General features: G+C 41.7%; 1 protein-coding gene across 1 annotated transcript; it reads left to right on the top strand.

Moving 5' to 3' along the window:
* Positions 1-218: 218 nt before the first annotated feature.
* eif5b (eukaryotic translation initiation factor 5B) lies at positions 219-22,312 on the top strand. Its single transcript, XM_023295693.3, has 25 exons — positions 219-375; positions 6,658-6,777; positions 6,859-6,922; positions 8,758-8,904; positions 9,535-10,027; positions 11,456-11,589; positions 11,666-11,743; positions 11,823-11,973; positions 12,428-12,520; positions 13,939-14,019; positions 14,104-14,163; positions 14,247-14,539; positions 14,610-14,717; positions 16,301-16,411; positions 16,484-16,551; positions 16,806-16,947; positions 17,049-17,180; positions 17,444-17,788; positions 18,607-18,738; positions 18,818-18,949; positions 19,034-19,110; positions 19,322-19,486; positions 20,977-21,115; positions 21,205-21,366; positions 21,746-22,312. Exons 1-25 carry the CDS (start codon positions 341-343, stop codon positions 21,851-21,853), a joined length of 3,570 nt encoding a protein of 1,189 aa, XP_023151461.1. The 5' UTR covers positions 219-340; the 3' UTR covers positions 21,854-22,312.
* Positions 22,313-22,352: the final 40 nt, after the last annotated feature.

The raw sequence follows: 22,352 nt of genomic DNA, 5'->3' as shown, positions 1-22,352 counted from the left end.
ATAAAGTATTTATAAAGAATTATGAAGTGATGTTGAAACGTAACAGACAGAGGTGGAAATGTCTGTAGATTAAATAATAATAAAAATGACAAAAAGAAAGAAATAGAAAAATAAAAACACATGAAATTTATTTTAAACTTTAATTTTATTCAAATGGTTTTTAATCTCAAAGTTTTCCTAAAAATAAAGTCGGTTTCCATGGCAACGGCGGTCCGGTGGCGGGACGCCGGGTCGGAGTGAGACCTCCTCGCTGAGCGTCCGTTGGAGACGATCTCTGCGGGGATCGTCGTGTTCCAGCGGAGCCCGAAGAACCGGAGAACCGGAGCAGCGCAGCGGCACGATGGGCAAGAAACAGAAGAAATCCGGGGAGGACAGGTAGGCAGGCGTCCGCCCGCAGGCACACACCGGGGCCCCGCACCGGCACCGACTGGCGGGAAGCCGCTCCGCCCCGTTAAAAGCCCCGAACTGGCCTTTTTCCCGCTGTTAGCTTAACGACTAGCAGATGCTAACCACGAGTCAGAGTGCGCGTGCAGGTGAGGCTTTAAACCGGATGGAAACGGTTTCAGGTGACACACACCGGCAGGAGGGCCCACACCGGGGCCCACCGGGGCTAGCTGGAGCTAACCGGAGCTTCCCGGGGCTACAGCCTCCACCGGCTCCCCCGCTCAGAGCTCCAGCCGTTGTTAGCATGTTAGCTCCTCCGAGCCGGCTGCTGCTGTTAGCTAGCTGCGACTTACAGCACGAGACTAAAAATTCTGGTCAACCTGCGCGAGCTGGTGAGTTTACCTGGACGGCGAGGAGCTAAATGCTAACTGGAGCAGCTAGCTAGTTAGTTAGCTGTTAGTATGTTTATTCATGACTGTCAGAAAACAGGACAGGACTACAGGACAGGTAACAACTAGAGGACTACAGGACAGGTAGTAATTAGAGGACTACAGGACAGGTAGTAATTAGAGGACTACAGGACAGGTAGTAATTAGAGGACTACAGGACAGGTAGTAACTAGAGGACTACAGGACAGGTAGTAATTAGAGGACTACAGGACAGGTAGTAATTAGAGGACTACAGGACAGGTAGTAATTAGAGGACTACAGGACAGGTAGTAACTAGAGGACTACAGGACAGGTAGTAACTAGAGGACTACAGGACAGGTAGTAATTAGAGGACTACAGGACAGGTAGTAACTAGAGGAATACATGACAGGTAGTAATTAGAGGACTACAGGACAGGTAGTAACTAGAGGACAGGTAGTAACTAGAGGAATACATGACAGGTAGTAATTAGAGGACTACAGGACAGGTAACAATTACAGGACAGGTAACGACTAGAGGACTACAGGACAGGTAGTAACTGGAGGACTACAGGACAGGTAACGACTAGAGGACTACAGGACAGGTAACGACTAGAGGACTACAGGACAGGTAACGACTAGAGGACTGCAGGACAGGTAGTAACTAGAGGACTACAGGACAGGTAGTAACTAGAGGACTACAGGACAGGTAACAACTACAGGACAGGTAACGACTAGAGGACTACAGGACGGGTAGTAACCAGAGGACTACAGGACAGGTAATGACTAGAGGACTACAGGACAGGTGGTAACTAGAGGACTACAGGACAGGTAACAACTACAGGACAGGTAACGACTAGAGGACTACAGGACAGGTGGTAACTAGAGGACTACAGGACAGATAGTAACTAGAGGACAACAGGAGAGGTAGTAACTAGAGGACTACAGGACAGGTAGTAACGAGAGGACTACAGGACAGGTAACAACTACAGGACAGGTAATGACTAGAGGACTACAGGACAGGTAACAACTACAAGATAGGTAACGACTAGAGGACTACAGGACAGGTAGTAACTGGAGGACTAAAGGACAGGTAGTAACTCGAGGACTACAGGACAGGTAACGACTAGAGGACTACAGGACAGGTAACGACTAGAGGACTGCAGGACAGGTAGTAACTAGAGGACAACAGGAAAGGTAGTAACTAGAGGACTACAGGACAGGTACTAACGAGAGGACTACAGGACAGGTAACAACTACAGGACAGGTAACGACTAGAGGACTAGAGGACAGGTAGTAACGAGAGGACTACAGGACAGGTAACAACTACAGGACGGGTAACGACTAGAGGACTACAGGACAGGTAGTAACGAGAGGACTACAGGACAGGTAACAACTACAGGACAGGTAACGACTAGAGGACTACAGGACAGGTAGTAACTAGAGGACTACAGGACAGGTAGTAACTAGAGGACTACAGGACAGGTAACAACTACAGGACAGGTAACGACTAGAGGACTACAGGACAGGTAATGACTAGAGGACTACAGGACAGGTGGTAAATAGAGGACTACAGGACAGGTAACAATTACAGGACAGGTAACGACTAGAGGACTACAGGACAGGTATTAACGAGAGGACTACAGGACAGGTAACAACTACAGGACAGGTAACGACTAGAGGACTACAGGACAGGTAGTAACTAGAGGACTACAGGACAGGTAGTAACTAGAGGACTACAGGACAGGTAACAACTACAGGACAGGTAACGACTAGAGGACTACAGGACAGGTAATGACTAGAGGACTACAGGACAGGTGGTTAATAGAGGACTACAGGACAGGTAACAATTACAGGACAGGTAACGACTAGAGGACTACAGGACAGGTAGTAACTAGAGGACTACAGGACAGGTAACAACTACAGGACAGGTAACGACTAGAGGACTACAGGACAGGTAACAACTACAGGACAGGTAACGACTAGAGGACTACAGGACAGGTAGTAACTCGAGGACTACAGGACAGGTAGTAACTCGAGGACTACAGGACAGGTAACGACTAATCCAATCCAATCCAATCCAATCCAACTTTATTTGTAATGCACTTTACAAAACAACACAGTTGACCAAAGTGCAGTACACACATAAAACATATGAGACATTAAAAAAAGAGTAAAACAAAACAGAAATAAAATTACAACTTAAAATCAATTAAAAGCTAGGGTAAAAGATGTGTTTTAAGAGCTGATTTAAATACAGGCAGTGAATCGATCTGTCGAAGGTGCAAAGGTAGTGCATTCCATAAGTTAGGACCAGCGACAGCAAAAGACCGAGCACCTCTCCTTCTCTTATTTGACTTTGGGGTCACCAACCATGAGAGGTCAGCTGACCTAAGGGAACGAGCAGGTACATAGGGTTGCACCAGCTCAGTCAGATACTGAGGTGCAAGGCCACGAAGGCATTTAAAAACAAATAAAAGAATTTTAAAATCAATTCTAAAACGTACAGGGAGCCAATGCAAAGACTTCAGAATAGGAGTTATGTGCTCTCTCTTTTTAGTCCCAGTCAAGAGCCGAGCTGCTGCATTTTGCACCATTTGTAGACGATGCAGAAGTTTCTCATCAAGACCGGCATACAGAGCATTGCAGTAATCAAGGCGGTTTGTGACAAATGCATGGATTAATATTTCAAAGTGTTTCATAGACAGAATAGGTTTAACTTTAGCCAGCTGTCGGATTTGAAAGAAACTTGTTTTAACCACGGAACTGACCTGGGCTTCAAGTTTGAGAGTGCAGTCAAGTTTTACACCGAGATTGGTGATCACAGGCTTAAAATACTGGCTCAGTGCACCAAAATCATCAAGGGCAGGGGTTCCACCACTCGGCCCAAACACTGTCATTTAAAAACAAGAGATTTAAGGACAACCAGTTCCTGATTTCCTCAACACAGTCAAGTAGCTGTTTTGCATTGTTGCCATTTCCTTGCTTCAGTGGCATGTACATTTGCGTATCATCTGCATACAGATGAAATGCAATGCCATGTTTCCTAAAAATTATTCCAAGTGGAAGGAGATACAATGAAAAAAGCAGGGGGCCAAGAATGGACCCTTGGGGCACTCCACAATTTAGAGGGGATAGTCTGGACTGAGAGGAGCCTATCCTAACACAGAATTCCTGATCAGTGAGGTAGGACCTCAGCCACTCCAATGCAGTGCCACGGATACCAACAGAGCTTTCTAAGCGGGTCAGTAGTATCTGGTGGTCTACAGTGTCAAAGGCAGCAGTTAAGTCAAGCAAAACAAGGATGACACTGTGACCACCATCGGTAGCTTGAAAGATGTCATTAACAACTGTCAATAAGGCAGTTTCAGTACTGTGCCTAGAATTGAAGCCGGACTGGAACACTTCAAAGACAAAATTCTCCTCTAAATATGCTTTTAATTGCTGACTAGAGGACTACAGGACAGGTAACGACTAGAGGACTGCAGGACAGGTAGTAACTAGAGGACAACAGGAGAGGTAGTAACTAGAGGACTACAGGACAAGTAGTAACGAGAGGACTACAGGACAGGTAACAACTACAGGACAGGTAACGACTAGAGGACTACAGGACAGGTAGTAACTAGAGGACTACAGGACAGGTAACAACTACAGGACAGATAACGACTAGAGGACTACAGGACAGGTAACAACTACAGGACAGGTAACGACTAGAGGACAACAGGAGAGGTAGTAACTAGGGGACTACAGGACAGGTAACGACTACAGGACAGGTAATGACTAGAGGACTACAGGACAGGTAGTAACTAGAGGACTACAGGACAGGTAACGATTAGAGGACTACAGGACAGGTAGTAACTAGAGGACTACAGGACAGGTAGTAACTGGAGGTGTTGAGTCGCTGCAGCGTTTTCTGTGTTGTTTTTGTGTTTTCTTGTTTTTCTGCCATATTTTGATCTTTTTTTGTATTATTTGGTATTTTTGACATTTTTGAGCAATTTTTTGGTGTTTTCTTTACATTTCTGTGTCCACTACTACTACTTTTTTTGCATGTTTCGTGTAATTTTTGTGCAGTTTTTAAAATGTTTTTGTCATTTTTGCATGTCTCATCTTCCATGTCTTAGTTTTTGCACATTTTCATGTCACTGTTGCATCTGTATGCAGTTTTGTGGGGGTTTTTTTGTCATTTTTTTGAACATTTTCTTCAGACTTTTGCCCATTTTTGTGACATTTTTTGAGGTATTTTATGTATTTTCTTTACGTTTTTGCACCTGTTTGTCATTTTTGCATCAGTTTGGTAATGTTTTTGCATGTTGTGTGTAACTTTTGCTTCTTTTTGTCAGTTTTGCTTCTTCATTTAGTTTTTGTCTTTTTTGAGTTTTCCTCCTTTTGAGCCATTTTTGAGGCATTTTATGTATTTTCTCACATTTTTGCACCTTTTTGTCTCATTTTTTGCACGTTTTGCTATTTTTTGCACATTTTCTGTAATTGTGTGTTTTTGCACCATTTTCACATATTTTCATGTCATTGTTGCATCTTTATGTAGTTTTGTGTGTTTTTGGGTCTTTTTTGCACCTTTTCTTGAGGCTTTCACGTCCTTTTGTGACATTTTTGACCCATTTTTATATATTTTCTTCTTATTTTTGCATGTTTTGTGTAATTTAGGTCTGTTTTTTCACCATTTTCACACGTTTGTATCGGTTTTGTGTAATTTTTAAAATCATTTGATTTTTTTGCGTCATTTTCTCTTTCACAGTTTTTGCACCTTTTCATGTCATCTTTATGTCAGCTTTGTTTGTTTATTTAGTTGTGTGTTTGAGCCATTTTTTGCACATTTTCTTCAGACTTTTGCCTCCCTTTGAGCCATTTTATGTCTTTTCTTTACATTTTTGCATCTATTTGCGTAAGTTTTGCGTCTGTTTGGCAATTTTTTTTGCATCTATGTGTAATTTTTGGGTTTTTGCACATTTTTATATCATTTTTGCAGCTTTTTGTGTCAGTTTTGTTTTTTCATTTAGTTTTGTGTCTTTCTGCATCATTTCTTGCACCTTTTTTAGACTTTGCCTAATTTTGTGCCATTTTTGAGCCATTTTATGTATTTTCTTGACATTTTTGCACCTGTGTCATTTTTTTCATCTGTTTGGTTCATTTTTGCACATTTTCTGTAATTTGTGTGTAGTTTTGCACCATTTTCACACATTTTCATGTCATTTTTCCATTATTTAATTTTAATTTTTAGTTATTTGCCTGTTTTTGTGTCTTCGGTCTCGTGTCTTTCTGTGTCTTGGTTGTTCTTCATTTAATTACTGGATCTTTTTTCACCGTTAAAACATTTCTGTGTCTTTTGTCTTTTTTTGTCAGATTGTTTGTCTTCCTGTCGGTTTTCTGTTTCGTCTGTAGTGTTCTTGGATTGTTATCCTGCGTCCTCGTCGTGTTCCATCTGATAAATATCTGAGAACGTAGACGGACTGATGGAATAAGGAGGAGAATCCACAGACTGAATGAATGAAAACAGTTTTTCGCTGAATCGCTGGGAAGCGTTTGTCCAGCAGCTGAAAGGAAACGAAGCGTCAGCAGCTCGTATTGTTCCACACAGAGGAGCTGAGCGGCAGCTAGCACTTCACTTATTGATCTGTTATTGATCTATTGGTTCACTTATTGATCTGTTTCTGATCCAGCGGTGCACTTATTGATCTGTTTCTGATCTATTGGTTCACTTATTGATCTGTTATTGATCCATCAGTTCACATATTGATCTGTTTCTGATCCAGCGGTTCACTTATTGATCTGTTATTGATCCATCAGTTCACTTATTGATCTGTTTCTGATCCAGCAGTTCACTTATTGATCTGTTTCTGATCGATCAGCTCCAAAGACGACGGCGGCATCGACATCGACGCTCTGGCGGCGGAGATCGAAGGAGCCGGAGCATCTAAGGAGCCCAAAGGGAAGAAGAAGAAGAAAGGAGCCAAGAAGGACGACTTCGAGTACAAGCTACTATCATTATTATTCTTATTATCCTTATTGTTATTTATGTCTCTATGTATCTGATGGTGTTTGTTCTGCAGTGAAGACGAAATCCTGAAGGAGCTGGAGGAGCTCAGTCTGGAGACTCAGGGAGGAAAGGCCAAGGTGAGGATTTAGATCCATAAAACATCCAGAAAACAACCAGAAAACGGCCATAAAACATCCAGAAAATATCCAACACAAAACAACCAGAAAACAACCATTAAACATCCAGAAAACAACCATAAAACAATCATTAAACATCCATAAAACATCCATAAAACAACGGTAAAACATCCATAAAATATCTAGAAAACAACCCGAAAACAACCAGAAAACAGCCAGAAAATGTCCATAAAACAACCATAAAACATTCAGAAAGCAACCATTAAACATCCAGAAAACAACCATAAAACATTCATATAACATCCATAAAACATTCATAAAACATCCATAAACAACCACAAAACAATCATAAAACATCCATAAAACAGTCATAAAACATCCAGAAAACAACCATTAAACATCCAGAAAACATCGATAAAACAAACATCAAACAACCAGAAAACATCGATAAAACATCCAGAAAACATCCATAAAACAACCAGAAAACATCCATAGAACATCCAGAAAATAACCATTAAACATCCATACAACAATCATAAAACAATCACAAAACAACCATAAAACATCCATAAAACAACCATAAAACATCCAGAAAATAACCATTAAACATCCACAAAACAACCAGAAAACAACCAGAAAATAACCATTAAACATCCACAAAACAACCAGAAAACAACTATTAAACATCCATAAAACAACCATAAAGCAACCAGAAAACATCCAGAAAACATCCATAAAACAACCAGAAAACATCCATAAAACATCCATAAAACATTATTATATTAAGTAATTTTGGTTTTTTTTGTAAATGTACTTTATTAAACAGTAAAATGCAGTTTAATTGTAGAAATTAATTGTTATGATTTTTATTTTAATTTAGTGGATATTTATTTTGCCTGTTTTTATGTAAGAAATCAATTTCTTTAAAATATAAACGTTAAATACAATTTTTAATGTTATTTTAAATTAGATGTGTGAATTTTCAGTTTATTTTGTTATTTTTGATCTTTGATGTATTTTTAAAATATTGCAAAAATTTGTCAAAATAAGTGGATAACACTGGGGCCATAAAAATTATTTTTGTCCTTAATTTTACACCAGCTCAAGCGTATTTTTTTCTACTTTTTCATGTTTAATTAAGAATATTAAATGTTTTGAAACAGCTAAATGATCAGTGCGATGGGCAGAATAATAAATTACATAAATAATGATTTAAAAACTGTATTTTGACTTCTTTAAGTATACAAGTTTTTGCTATTTCTCTAATTCTGTCTATTTTAAAATCTACTTACAGAATTAACCTCAACAGGTTCAGTTCTTAAATTTGAAAGAAGTACTTGAACTTCTGATAGATTAGAATTGTAAATTCACAGTCAGATTTTTTGGATTTTTATGAAATGATAAGAGAAAAGCTTTGAGCGGTACGCGGTGAATATTAGGATCGGTTCATATCCTAACATCTGACGGGGACACGTCGGGTGAACTGACGAGACGAATACCGTTCACGCTTCATTGTCCGATCGCGGGGGAGGTATTCAGATCTCAAAATAAATATCTGAATACCACCGTCACGACCGAATATTTGGATATTTGGGTCCAGCCCTATTCATCCTCAACTACCATGAAAGACTTCAAGCTGCCATTGATGTTAAACAGGGCAAGACAGTATTAAGAACTGAAATATGTAAACGTTTGATCAGGGTCCTTTGGGTGGTTTCTGTTGTTTAATTTAAAAAGAGTAAACACAGCTGTTGGACAATAAATTCTGCCAGGGTAGGTAAACTAATGTGTTTAAAAAGAAAAGCAGAAAATAAAATACATGTTTGTTTGTGCAGAAAACAGACGCCACAGAAGAAGTGGAGAGCGTGGAGCCTCCCAGACCAGAGAAGAAGAAAACCAGGAAGGGGAAGAAGGGCGGAGCCAGTCCTGAGGATGAGGAGGACGAAGGTGAAGGACAAGTGGACGGAGATGACAAGAAGACGGTGAGACAAGACGTACTGATCAAAAAATGTCATCAGTTAAAATGTTCTCATTTGGTTGAAATGTCCTCATTTAGTGAATGTCCTCTCTTTGTAAACTGTCCTCTGTTTGTAAACTGTCCTCTGTTGTTAAATGTCCTCTCTTGGTAAATGTCCTGTCTTTGTAAACTGTCCTGTCTTGGTGAACGTCCACACTTTGTAAACTGTCGTCTCTTTGTAAACTGTCCTCTGTTGGTAAATGTCCTGTCTTGGTGAATGTCCTCACTTTGCAAACTGTCCTCTATTGTTAAATGTCCTCTCTTGGTAAATGTCCTGTCTTTGTAACCTGTCCTCTCTTGGTAAATGTCCTGTCTTGGTGAACGTCCACACTTTGTAAACTGTCATCTCTTTGTAAACTGTCCTCTGTTGGTGAATGTCCTGTCGTGGAGAATGTCCTCACTTTGTAAACTGTCCTCTGTTGGTGAATGTCCTGTTGTGGTGAATGTCCTCACTTTGTAAACTGTCCTCTGTTGTTAAACGTCCTCTCTTGGTAAATGTCCCGTCTTGGTGAACGTCCACACTTTGTAAACTGTCCTCTGTTGGTGAATGTCCTGTCATGGTGAATGTCCTCACTTTGTAAACTGTCCTCTGCAGGCTCCTGCTGCTCCTCCCTCCGACTCCGGTGATGACAGCGGCTCTCAATCTCGCCTCAAAGCCAAAGGAGGGAAGAAAGGAGGCAGGAAGGTGTCTGCGTCGGACGAAGACGAGGACAAAGACGAGGACAGGGGGGTGAGAGGAGGAGGACCGAAGGAGGACGAGTCCGAGGACGACGAGGAGTTCCCCTCCAGACGGGACAAGAAGAAGAAGAACAAGGCGAAGGCGGCGAGCGAGGACGAGGACGAGCAGCAGGACGAGGAGTCCGGAGGCTTCAAGATGAAGACAGCGGCGCAGAAAAAGGCGGAGAAGAAGGAGAGGGAGCGCAAGAAGAAGGAGGAGGAGAGGATGAAACAGAGGAAGCTGAAGGAGAAGGAGAGCAGCCAAGATGCCAAGAAAGAACCGGAGAAGACCGCAGAGGCCACGCCCCCTCCTACAGTCCTGCCCACCGCAGCAACAGAGGAACCAGAGGGGGCGGAGCCAGCGGCCGAGGGTAAGACTCTCAGATGATGTCATACGTCCTGGTGAAAGGATGGAAGTTTCCACAATCTGGTGAGGTTGTGAAAACTGCTGAGCTAAAACCCTAAAAACATGTAAAATGTTCAACATGTGACGCTAAACAAACCTAAAACAGTATAAAACGTGGCACAAAAAGACCACAAAAGGATGTAAAAGGTTCAGAATGACCCTAAACGACGTAAAAAACCAAAATGTGATGCTAAATGAACCATAAAAAGATGTAAAAACTAAAATATGACGCTAAACGAACCTAAAAAGACATTAAAAACAAAAATGTGACACAAAATGACCGTAAAAAGACGTAAAATGTTCAAAATGTGACACAAAACGATCACAAAAGGATGTAAAATGTTTAAAATGTGTCACATAACCCTAAAAAGGTGTAAAAAACTGAAATGTGACACAAAATGAACCTAAAAAGATGTAAAATGTTCAAAATGTGAGACAAAAAGACCATGAAAGGACATAAAATTTTCAACACGTGATACTAAACGAACCTAAAATTACAGAAAAAAACAGTGATACTAAATTACCCTAAGATGATGGAAAATGTCCTAAATGTGACACAAAACAACCACAAACATAAAAAAACAAAATGCTGTGATTGGTCGAACTGTCAAACAGGAACATCTTGCATTTAAAAGAACTGACAATAATAACATTAGTACTAAAAAAACAATATTGTTACTGTAATTAATTTAAATAAAAATGAAAGTATAGATTTAATATTTAATTATTAGTGATGATACTACTGATAGTAATAGAAATAAAGATAGTAAAGGCAGTAAATAAGAAAAAATAAAACTAATGTTAATACTAATATTCATAGTTGTAAGAACACGTAGTAATTTTAATATTATTTTTATGTAAATTAATAATTATATTCAAATGAAATATAGTAAAAGCACTACAATTAAACTAAAAATAATTGTCAGAATTTTAAAATAATAATGCTAGTGCTAATATATATTAGCATAAATAATATTTATTATTTATTTTATTATTACCATTGTTATTATTTTCTCTATAAATAATTGTACTACTGCTAATAATAATAATAATGGGTTGAATATTCATAGTAATGTTATTACCATTGATACAGTGATCACTGATGTAGTATTAGGAATAGTGCTAGAAGTAGCAGTACTACCATTACGAGTAATCTTAATACAGCTAAACCTATTATTATTATACTATACAGCAAGAATAATAGTAGTGTACAGTACAAATATATAAATATTACTAGCAGTAATAATGTTACTACAAATATAGTACTAGCAGTAATGAGCTTAAAAAGAAAACTTGTAATAATAATAACAGAATTTCTGCTGTTACTAATAATGTAATAATAATCAGACTAAAGATCTCCTCTCAGTAACCGTCTTTGTCTCTCCTCCTGCAGAGGAGGCCGAAGGCGACAAGAAGAAGAAGGACAAGAAGAAGAAGAAGGGCGAGAAGGAGGAGAAGGAGAAGAAGAAGGGACCCAGCAAGGCCACGGTGAAGGCCATGCAAGAGGCTCTGGCCAAGATGAAGGAGGTGAGGCATTCTGGGAGATGTAGTGTTAGAGCTGGGGTCTGGGTGGAGCCTGACGGTGGTGATGGTTGTCTTACAGGAGGAGGAGCGAGCCAAACGGGAGGAGGAGGAGCGTCAGAGGAGGCTGGAGGAGCTGGAGAAGCAGCGGCAGGAGCAGGTAAGACGACTACAACGCCTCCGTTAACTCAGAGTTTTAACCGCCGCCGGAGCTCTGACGCCTCGTTTCTCCTCGACAGGAACGTCTGGAGCAGGAGCGCAAGGAGAAGAAGAAGCAGAAGGAGAAGGAGAGGAAGGAGAGGCTGAAGAAGGAGGGCAAGCTGCTGACCAAAACCCAGAGAGAAGCTCGAGCTCGGGCTGAGGCCACACTGAAGATGCTGCAGGCTCAGGGTGGGTGTAGTGAGGGGGCCGGCCTGTGGGGGCGCTGCTGAGTATTTAACCCTCCTGCTGTCTTCATTTACGGGCACCAAAAAATATTGTTTCCTTGTCTGAAAAAAATCCAAAAATTGAGCAAAAAAATCCCCCAAATTTCTGAATATTTGCAAAACCTTCAGGAAGAAAATTTCAATAATTCCTTAAAAGTTTCCTTTAAAAGTTTTATTTAAAAAAAAAAAAAAAAAAAATTGGCAAGAAAATTCTTGTAAATATTTTCAAAAAATTAATAAAAGTCTTCCAAAAAAATCCTAAAAATATCTAAAGTGATTCCATATATTTATCACTAAAACTTCTAATATTGTCTTCTGTGGGGGCACTGCTGAGTATTTAAATATTATTTTGAGTTATATTTATATTTTAAGTTGTAATACACCAGTCTGCCTGTGGGGGCGCTGTCTGCTGTTTCCAGGTGTTGAAGTGCCATCCAAAGACTCGGTGCCAAAGAAGAAACCAGTTTATGGAGACAAGAGGAGGAAGAAGCCGAGTCCTCAGACTCCTGAAGGTAAATGCCGACGCTTCTGTCGGCTTTTTGTGTCTCAGATTTCTGTCATTTTGCGTCTTTTCGTACCTTTTTTTTCTCGAGTTATTTTGTGTCATTCTTTCATTTTTTTTTTCTGTTCCTGTTTTGCCTTTTAAAAAAGTCTCTAATCAAATTTTTTGTTTTTTGTCTTATTTTGTAAATTTTCTGTCATATTTTTTGTCATTTTGTAGTTTTTTTGGTCATTTTTGAGTCAGTTTCTGGAGCTGTTTTTGTCTTTTCTGTCATTTCTACACTTTTTTGACATTTTTGCGTCTTTTCCTGCCTTTCATACTTTCACACATCTTTTGTTGTGAGTTTATATTCAAAATCAGCTTTTTGAGCCATTTGCCATCATTTCTATGAATTTTCCTGCCTGTTTTGTACAATTTGTGTCATTTTTTTGTAAAGTTTTTGTGTTTGTCATTTTTATAGTTTTCCAAGTCAATCTAATGTTCAGTTTTTTTGCCATTTTTGTTTCAAAATAAGTCATTTTTGACTCCTTTTGTACTTTTTTTAACTCTCTCTTTTTTGTCTCTGTCATTTTGTGCCCGTTTTGTCTGTAAAGTTATTTTTCACACTTTTACTGTAATTTTGTTCGATTAGGTTGGGGTTTTTTGATGTTGTTTTGCATCTTTTTTGACGTCTTTTGAACCTTTTTGCAGCTTTTTTGTGTTTTTGTGTCTCAGATGAAACTATTTTCTGCATATTTGTGTCACTATTTAGTCTGTCATTTTTGTCATTTTAAGCTTTTTTCATGTCATTATTACATCTTTTTGTCTTGTGTCTTTTATTGTTTTAATTTTTAGCTTGCCACGTGTTTCTATAATTTTTTGCTTCTTTTTTTCCTTTAAGGTCTTTTTTTCATATTTGTCATTTTAAAAAAATATTTTTTGTCATATTTAGTTATTTTGTGACAGTTTTGTCTGCAATCGAGTAGTTTTTTGCATTTTTTGTTATTTGTTAGATTGTCAGGGTTTTTTCATGTTGTTTTGCGTCTTTTCTGTGTGTTTCACATTTTTAACATTTTTTGCATAATTTTTTGGCCGTTTTGCAGCTTTTTTTGTGTCTTTTTGTGTCTTTTTGTGTCTCAGATGAAACAATTTTCTGCGTATTTTTTCAATATTTTGTATTTTTTGTGTTTTGAGGTCGTTTTCTGTCATTTCAAGATTTTCATGCTCTTATTGCATCTTTTCTGTCATTTTTGCATCTTTTCATGTTTTTATTGTCTTTTTTTGTATGTTTTATCCAAAGTTTTTCATGCTTTTTGTCTAATTTTTTGCTTCTTTTTGTCCTTAAGTCTTTTTTTTGTCATATTTGTGTCATTCTTGGCTCTTTCGTGTGTCTTTGTGTCTCATTTCAAGTCGTTTCTCATCTTTTCTTGCCTCCTCTCTCCTTCCCAGAAACCTCAGAGGTGACCTCGCCGACCTCGGAGACGCCGGAGCCAGTTATCATGGAGACAGAGACACCGGTGGCAGAGTCAGGTGAGAGCCGCCAGGTGTGAGAAGGGGAGGAGTCAGGAGGACGTGAAGCAGGACTGAACGTGTGTTTTTGGTCTTTCTGTTCAGAGGTGAAGCCGGACGCCGCCGTGGACGACTGGGAGGCAATCGCTAGCGACGAGGAGAAAGGTGGGGGCGGAGCTTGTTTGGCACCTTTACCTGCCGAGGAGTCACACCTGTGTCTGGGTAGTAACGCTTTCTCTCCACGGCAGAGCTGAAGAAAGTCCACATCGAGGTGAAGGAGGAAACTGCTGCTCCTCAAACCACTGCCAGCGAGGAGGACGAGGAGGAGGATGACGAAGAAGATGACGATGACGACGAGGAAGACGAGGAGGAGGATGAGGAGAGCGAGGAAGACGAGGAGAAGGAGAAGGAGAAGGTGGTGACGACAACGGGTCACGGGAAGAGGAGGGCGGCGAGCGAAGACGAGAGCAGCGAGAGCGATGACGACGACGGCCGGACGAAGGAGGAGCGGCTCTACGACCGAGCCAAGAGGAGGATCGAGGTGAGAAACGAGGCGGAGTGAGACGTCGTGTGGTTTCATCCCGTCTCTGACCCTCTGTTGGTCTCCATAGAAACGACGAGCGGAGAACCTGAAGAACATCGACTTGGAAAGGCTGAGAGCTCCGGTGGTGTGTGTGCTCGGACACGTGGACACGGGGAAGACCAAGATCCTCGACAAGGTAACACTGAATGTTTGCTGTTTATTATTTAGTGTTTACAGTTTATTGTTTACTGGTTATTATTTACTGTTTACAGTTCATTGTTTATTATTTACTGTTTGCATTATATTGTTTATTATTTACAGTTTATTATTTATTGTTTGCATTTTGTTGTTTACACTTTGTTGTTTACTGTCTATTATCTAATTTTTACTGTTTACAATTTACATTTCCTGCTTATTATTTACTATTATTGTTTACTATTGACTGCTTGTTTACTGTTTACAGCTTGCAATTTACTGTTTGTTAATCACTGTTTAGTATTCACCGATTGTTTACTATTGTTTATTGTTTACTATTTACTAATGATTGCTTACTGTTTACTGGTTGTTGACTGACTTGTTTACAGACACCACTAGATGTAATTTTCCCGCACGGCAACGCACGCATCTGAAAATCACACGGATGGTGGGCGGTTACTAGCGGACCACTACGTGGTCACATGACAGCACTGAGCAACAGCAGGTCACTACATGGTCACATGACAGCACTGAGCAACAGCAGGTCACTACATGGTCACATGACAGCACTGAGCAACAGCAGGTCACTACATGGTCACATGGAAGCGCTGAGCAACAGCAGGTCACTGTGGTCACATGACCGAGCTTTCAGCTTGACGGTCCGGCAGATGAGTCGGATAAACACACCGGATCACAGCTGGAAACACACCGCATGTTGCATGCTGGTCTGGTTGTGGTGTGTTTCCAGCTGTGATACGGTGTGTTTACCTGCAGCTCATTTGCATAAAGTAGACTGGACTTCTACTTTATGCAAATTGGATGCAGCGTGTGGAGATTCTACGCATCGTGAAACTGTCCTCAAACATCTAAACCAGCCGTCAGTGACATAAAACCAGGACAGATTCAGCTGCTGCACAGATTATTTCTCACCTCAGATGCTTTCATACTTTTCGCTGGTGTTTTCTAAATAAAAGGGAAAGTTTGCAGCCGAGCCGCTGTGTTTATCCGACTCATCTGCCGGACCGTCAAGCTGAAAGTGCTGTCATGTGACCATGTAGTGACCCGCTGTTGCTCAGCGCTGTCATGTGACCACGTAGTGACCCGCTGTTGCTCAGCGCTGTCATGTGACCACGTAGTGACCCGCTGTTGCTCAGTGCTGTCATGTGACCACGTAGTGACCTGCTGTTGCTCAGCGCTGTCACGTGACCACGCAGTGACCCACTGTTGCTCAGCGCTGTCATGTGACCATGTAGTAACCTGCTGTTGCTCAGTGCTGTCACGTGACCACGCAGTGACCCGCTGTTGCTCAGCGCTGTCATGTGACCACGTAGTGACCTGCTGTTGCTCAGCGCTGTCATGTGACCACGTAGTGACCCGCTGTTGCTCAGCGCTGTCATGTGACCACGTAGTGACCCGCTGTTGCTCAGCGCTGTCATGTGACCATGTTGTGGTCCACTAGTGACCGCCCACCATCCGTGTGATTTTCAGATGCGTGCGTTGCCGTGCAGGAAAATCGCATCTAGTGGACACGCGGCTTTACCGTCTCCAGACTTGTTTACTGTTTGCTTGTTTGTTTGTGTTTAGCTGCGACACACCCACGTGCAGGACGGCGAGGCCGGAGGAATCACGCAGCAGATCGGAGCGACCAACGTTCCCAAGGAGACGATCGAGGAGCAAACCAAGATGGTCAAAAACGTATGACGCCTCACTCTGACCGATAAACGCCGCTAACGCTAAACCGTTTACTAACATCAGCTCTCTCTGTAGTTCGACAAGGACAACCTGAAGATCCCCGGCATGCTCATCATCGACACACCTGGACACGAGTCCTTCAGGTAACACCTGGACATGAGTCCTTCAGGTATCACCTGGACACGAGTCCTTCAGAAATCACCTGGAAAAAAAGGCATCAACACAGAATCACCTTCAGCTACAGAGAGAAATAGAATTAAACTGAACCCAAAACTCCTCAGTGGTTGAACATCTGTTGATCGATAGACGCTGCAGTTTCCAGATGTTCAGAGACTCAGAAATGAAGGTCATACCTAGTTCATTAAACAAAGTTCTGACTGAGGGTCTGTGTCTGCAGTAATCTGAGGAACAGAGGAAGTTCTCTCTGCGACATCGCCATCCTGGTGGTGGACATCATGCACGGCCTGGAGCCTCAAACACTCGAGTCCATCAACCTGCTGAAGGAGAAGAAATGTCCGTTCATCGTCGCCCTCAACAAGGTCTGTAGGCCTCTTCTTTTTCTTTTCCATCTTCTTCTCCTTCTTCTTCTTCTCCTTCTCCTTCTTCTTCTTTCTGTTCTGACGTTCTGCTGTCCTCTCAGATTGACCGTCTGTACGACTGGAAGAAGAGTCCGGAGACGGACGTCGTTGCGACGCTGAAGAAGCAGAAGAAGAACACGAAGGACGAGTTTGACGAGCGAGCCAAGGCCGTCATCGTGGAGTTTGCTCAGCAGGTATTGGTCATGACATCATCGGCCAATCACAGCGCAGCAACGGCAGCCAACGAAAACCAGACCAGAGCTGACAGTTTTGTATCTTTGTGGTCTTTTTGTCTCTGACCAAAACCGGAGCATAATACTTGCTCTTTAATTTCACTCCAGGAAGTAGTTTCAGCGTCTTTAAAAGTCAAATAAAATGTTCTCGTCTGTTGGGAACATTAGCGGTCCCAGCGTTTAGCCGTGAGGAACACCAAACCTTCTGTTTCGTTCCTCTCCAGGGTCTGAATGCCGCCTTGTTCTACGAGAACAAAGACCCCCGGACCTTTGTGTCATTGGTTCCTACCTCAGCCCACAGCGGCGATGGGATGGGGAACCTCATCGCCCTCCTGGTGGAGCTCACCCAGACCATGCTAGCTCGCCGGCTAGCGCACTGCGATGAGCTGCGGGCTCAGGTCATGGAGGTGAAAGCTCTGCCCGGGATGGGAACCACAATAGACGTCATCCTGATCAACGGTCGCCTGAGGGAGGGCGAGACCATCATTGTCCCAGGCGTGGAGGGACCGATCGTGACGCAGATCAGAGGGTTGCTGCTGCCGCCGCCACTAAAGGAGCTCCGAGTCAAGGTACGCCATCGTCAGGAAACTCAGTAGACTGGTTCTGACCTTCCCTCTAGCAGTTAGTCTGATGGGTCGTGGAAGGTGAAAGAGGTTGATGTTTTGTATTTAGTGCCGTTTGTTGTTTGTAGCTAATGCTAACCCTAATGCTAATGCTAGGTTAGCAGGACCTGCAAAAGTAAGACTCAATTTGTCAACAAAACACTCGGATATTAGTTCATGACATTGCGTTTTCAAGACAAAAACTTCAATACATATCAATGTTTTTAATGCTAATTCCAATGCTAACGCTAATTCAAATGCTAATGCTAGGGTAGCGGGTCCTGCAAAAGTAAGAATCATTTTGTCAACAAAACACCAAGAAGTTAGTCCATGACATTGTGTTTTCAAGACAAAAACTTAAGTACATATCAATGTTGTTAATGCTAATGCCGACACTAATGCTAATGCTAGGGTAGCAGGACCTGCAAAAGTAAGACTTATTTTGCCAACAAAACACTAAGATATTAGTCCATGACATTGTGTTTTCAAGAGAAAAACTTCAGTACATATTAATGTTGTTAATGCTAACACTAATGCCAACACTAATGCTAATGCTAGGGTAGCTTGACCTGCAAAAGTAAGACTCATTTTGTCAACAAAACACTAAGATATTCCATGTCCATGACATTGGTTTTTCGCCATGTGGTTGTTTTTGGTCAGTCTTTATTGTCTTTTTGTTGAGAACACATGCAGCGATGAGGCCCGTACTGGTTTACTGGTTAACTTACTGGCTTACTGATTTACTTACTGGTTTACTTGCTGGTTTGTCTGCTTATTGTCTGTAGAGCCAGTACGAGAAGCACAAGGAGGTGTCGACGTCTCAGGGCGTGAAGATCCTGGGTAAAGACCTGGAGAAGACGCTGGCCGGGCTCCCTCTGCTGGTGGCCCACAGGGAGGACGAGGTCCCCGTCCTCAGGGTAACGCACCAGTTAGACCAGTTTAAAGGTGGAGTCATGGGTTGTTCTGTTGTACTAGTACTGACGGACTGGTTTTCAGGATGAACTGGAGCGAGAACTCAAACAGACGCTGAGCTCCATCAAGCTGGAGGAGAAAGGAGTTTACGTCCAGGCGTCGACGCTGGGATCTCTGGAGGCTCTGCTGGAGTTCCTGAGGACATCCAAAGTACCTGTGAGTACCTGTCTTTCTGTCTACCTGTTTGTTCACTTGTTTGTTTACCTGTTTATTTACCTGTTGACACGTTTGTCTCTGCAGTACGCTGGCATCAACATCGGTCCAGTCCATAAGAAGGACGTGATGAAGGCGTCGACCATGTTGGAACATGACCTTCAGTACGTCTCCAACTCGTTCCAACACCTGGAACATCATTCTATAAAATATCCTGATGACATTTTCAAACCATCTCTTCTGCACGCACAAAGAATAGTTATGGTTTTGCCATTTAAGCCCATAAAACATCTTAAAACATCTGACGTTTGTTTGAGAAAGGTCTAAAAATTGCGATGGCTGAGAGATTTTTATTGACGGATGTTTTCACGGCAGGTACGCGGTGATCCTGGCGTTCGACGTGAAGGTGGAGCGGGAGAGTCAGGAGATGGCCGACAGCCTTGGAGTCCGAATCTTCTCGGCTGAAATCATCTATCACCTTTTCGACGCTTTCACCAAGTACAGGGAGGACTACAAGAAGGCCAAGCAGGACGAGTTCAAGTAGGAAAACTCACTTTTAGACCTTTTATCTACCTGAAAAAATGCAAACGTGCTTCAAAAAACTTCACAATCCAAACTAATCTTTCATTATTTAAAAGATAATTTAACATTTTTTGAGCACGTTTAATTTTCACATACGTAACAATGTTAAAAGATGGTGTCCTTTCTAATGTTTTTATCTACAAAGTGTATACCGATGTACAGGCGTTTAATAGCGGTTTGACCTGATGGTGGCAGTGTTGTTATTGTTCTGATGCCGAAATTCAAACACAGTGATGCAGAAATTTCTCTGTTTTACACTCGGAAATCTACATCGTAATCCTAGGAATTTAAATAAGCTATAAAAACAGGGTGTAAAACAACCAAAAAGTCAATTTACTCGCAGATGACAGTCTAATTTATACTCCTAAATTATCATTGTTCAGATTCAAACACACGCGATACAGAAATTAGTCAATTTCACACTTTGAAATCAACATCATAAACCTAGAAATTGAAATAAGCGATAAAAACAAGATGTGAAACAACCAAAATGAGACAAGACAGGCAAAAAAGTCAGTTTATATGCAGATGAGACTCTGATATATGTTCCTAAATGATCATCTCTCAGATTCAAACACAGTGATACAGAAATTAGTCTGTTTGGCACTCTAGGAATTTAAATATGCTATAAAAATGGGACTTAAAACAGTCAAGAGACGGAAAACAACCAAAAACATAAATTTTTATGCAGATGATACTCTGATTTATATTCCCAAATTATCATCTTTTAGATTCAAACACACTGATACAGAAATGTGTCTGTTTAGCACACAGAAATCTACATCGGAATACTAGGAGTTTAGATAAACTATAAAAACAAGACATAAAACAGCCAAAAAAATCAGTTTGTATGCAGATGAGTCTCTGATTTATATTCCCAAATTGTCGTCTCTCAGGTTCAAACACAGTGATACAGAAATTAGCCTGTTTGGAACTCTAGGAATTTAAATATGCTATAAAAACGAGACTTAAAACAGCCAAAATGAGACAAAACAACCAAAAAGTCAGTTTATATACAGAAATTTGTCTGTTTGGCACGCAGAAATTTGTCTGTTTGGCACGCAGAAATCTACATCGGAATCCTAGAAATTTAAATAAGTGATAAAAATGAGACGTAAAACAGCCAAAAAAGTTAGTCTATTCGCAGATGAGACTGATTTTTATTCCCAAGTTATCATCTCTCACATTCAATCAGTCAAACTACAAATTTCAAGTTTTGTCAAATTTTATCTTGATTATTTTCTGTACAAAATGCACCGACTTTTTAATAAATGTGTATCTTCAACAAGAAGGACTCAGAATTGATCCTTGAGGAACTCCAAACCTCATGTCAGCCGGCAAAGACGCACTGTGCATCTTTGCCAGCTGAAATGAAGTTTGGAGTTCATTCTAAGATCTAACAGCCTTTATTTATTGTGTATTTATTGTGTGTTTGTTGTGTTTGTCAGGCATATAGCTGTGTTCCCGGCGAAGCTGCGAGTCCTTCCCCAGTTCATCTTTAACTCCAGAGATCCCATCGTGATGGGCGTCACCGTGGAGGCCGGTGTAATCAAACAGGGAACGCCGCTCTGCGTCCCCAGCAAAGGGGTGAGAGCCCAGAGAATCAATGTGCGTTGGGTTTGGTAAACTGTGCGAACGTGGCTTCTTCATTGTGTCTCTTTTTGCCGTGTCTCCAGTTCGTGGACATCGGTGTGGTCACCAGCATCGAGGTCAACCACAAGTCAGTGGAGTCGGCCAAGAAGGGTCAGGAGATCTGCGTGAAGATCGAACCGATCCCCGGAGAGTCGCCTAAGATGTACGGCCGCCACTTTGAAGCCACCGACATCATCGTCAGCAAGGTGAGAACGAAGGGGGAGGAGCTTAAAACTCATTTTAACCCACTGTGGGCTCATTTTAGCCCACTGTGGGTTTATTTTACCCCACTGTGGGCTCATTTTAACTAATTTTAACCCACTGTGGACTCATTTTAACTCATTCTTACCCACTGTGGATTATTTTATCCCACTGTGGACTCATTTTAACCCACTGTGGACTCATTTTAACCCACTGTGGACTCATTTTAACCAACTGTGGACTCATTTTTAACTCATTTTAACCCACTGTGGACTCATTTTAACCCACTGTGGGCTCATTTTAACCCACTGTGGACTCATTTTATCCCACTGTGGACTCATTTCTACCCACTGTGGATCATTTTCTCGCTCTGTTTGCTTCCAGATCACACGAGCTTCCATCGACGCCCTGAAGAACTGGTTCAGGGACGAGATGCAGAAGTCGGACTGGCAGCTGATCATGGAGCTGAAGAAGACCTTCGAGATCATCTGAGGAGACGCACACAGACACGCAAAAACACACACTTCCTCTGGGCGGCAGCAGAGGGACAAAAGATAAAGAAAAAACTGAGAAAAGACGTGAAAATGTTTTTCTGACAAACGGATGGTCGCATTTCACACTCAGTATTCCGACGTGCCTGTTCTCCAGCATTGACGTTGTTCCGATTGTTTTTTTCTTTTTCTTGTTCTTCGCTCTGATTCGTGGCTGCTGCTGCTTCCTGTCCCAGGCTCTGCCCACTTCCTCCCCAGACCGGGGCGAGGCCAGCAGGTGCATTGTGGGATTGAGCCCAGCGCCTCCAGGAGTTCTTCTTTCAGAGCGGCGGTGGCGACTTTGCAGATTTGGAAGATTTGACTTTGACTCGGAAGGCGGGCTGGAGAAGGACGGAGGAGATTTTAAACTGTTTTTGCTGCAAGTGCTGATGTAATAAATCCCATGATTCTGACAAAATGAGCAGATTGAGAGTTTTCAGTGAAGGTTTGAGTTGTACGGA

This window comes from Amphiprion ocellaris, chromosome 24 (assembly GCF_022539595.1).
Source record: "Amphiprion ocellaris isolate individual 3 ecotype Okinawa chromosome 24, ASM2253959v1, whole genome shotgun sequence".
Classification (NCBI taxonomy): Eukaryota; Metazoa; Chordata; class Actinopteri; family Pomacentridae; genus Amphiprion; species Amphiprion ocellaris.
The sequence above is the reverse complement of the archived record's forward strand: the minus strand, read 5'-3'. Positions and strand labels throughout refer to the sequence as shown.

What these genes read in the sequence shown, in the direction of transcription:
- eif5b (XM_023295693.3), top strand. Translation starts at nt 341, where the DNA reads ATGGGCAAGAAACAGAAGAAATCCGGGGAGGACAG. An exon ending in GAGCCAAGAGGAGGATCGAG is followed by an intron (nt 14,540 to 14,609) that starts GTGAGAAACGAG and finishes TGGTCTCCATAG; the next exon opens with AAACGACGAGCGGAGAACCT. An exon ending in TCTGCGTCCCCAGCAAAGGG is followed by an intron (nt 21,116 to 21,204) that starts GTGAGAGCCCAG and finishes CCGTGTCTCCAG; the next exon opens with TTCGTGGACATCGGTGTGGT.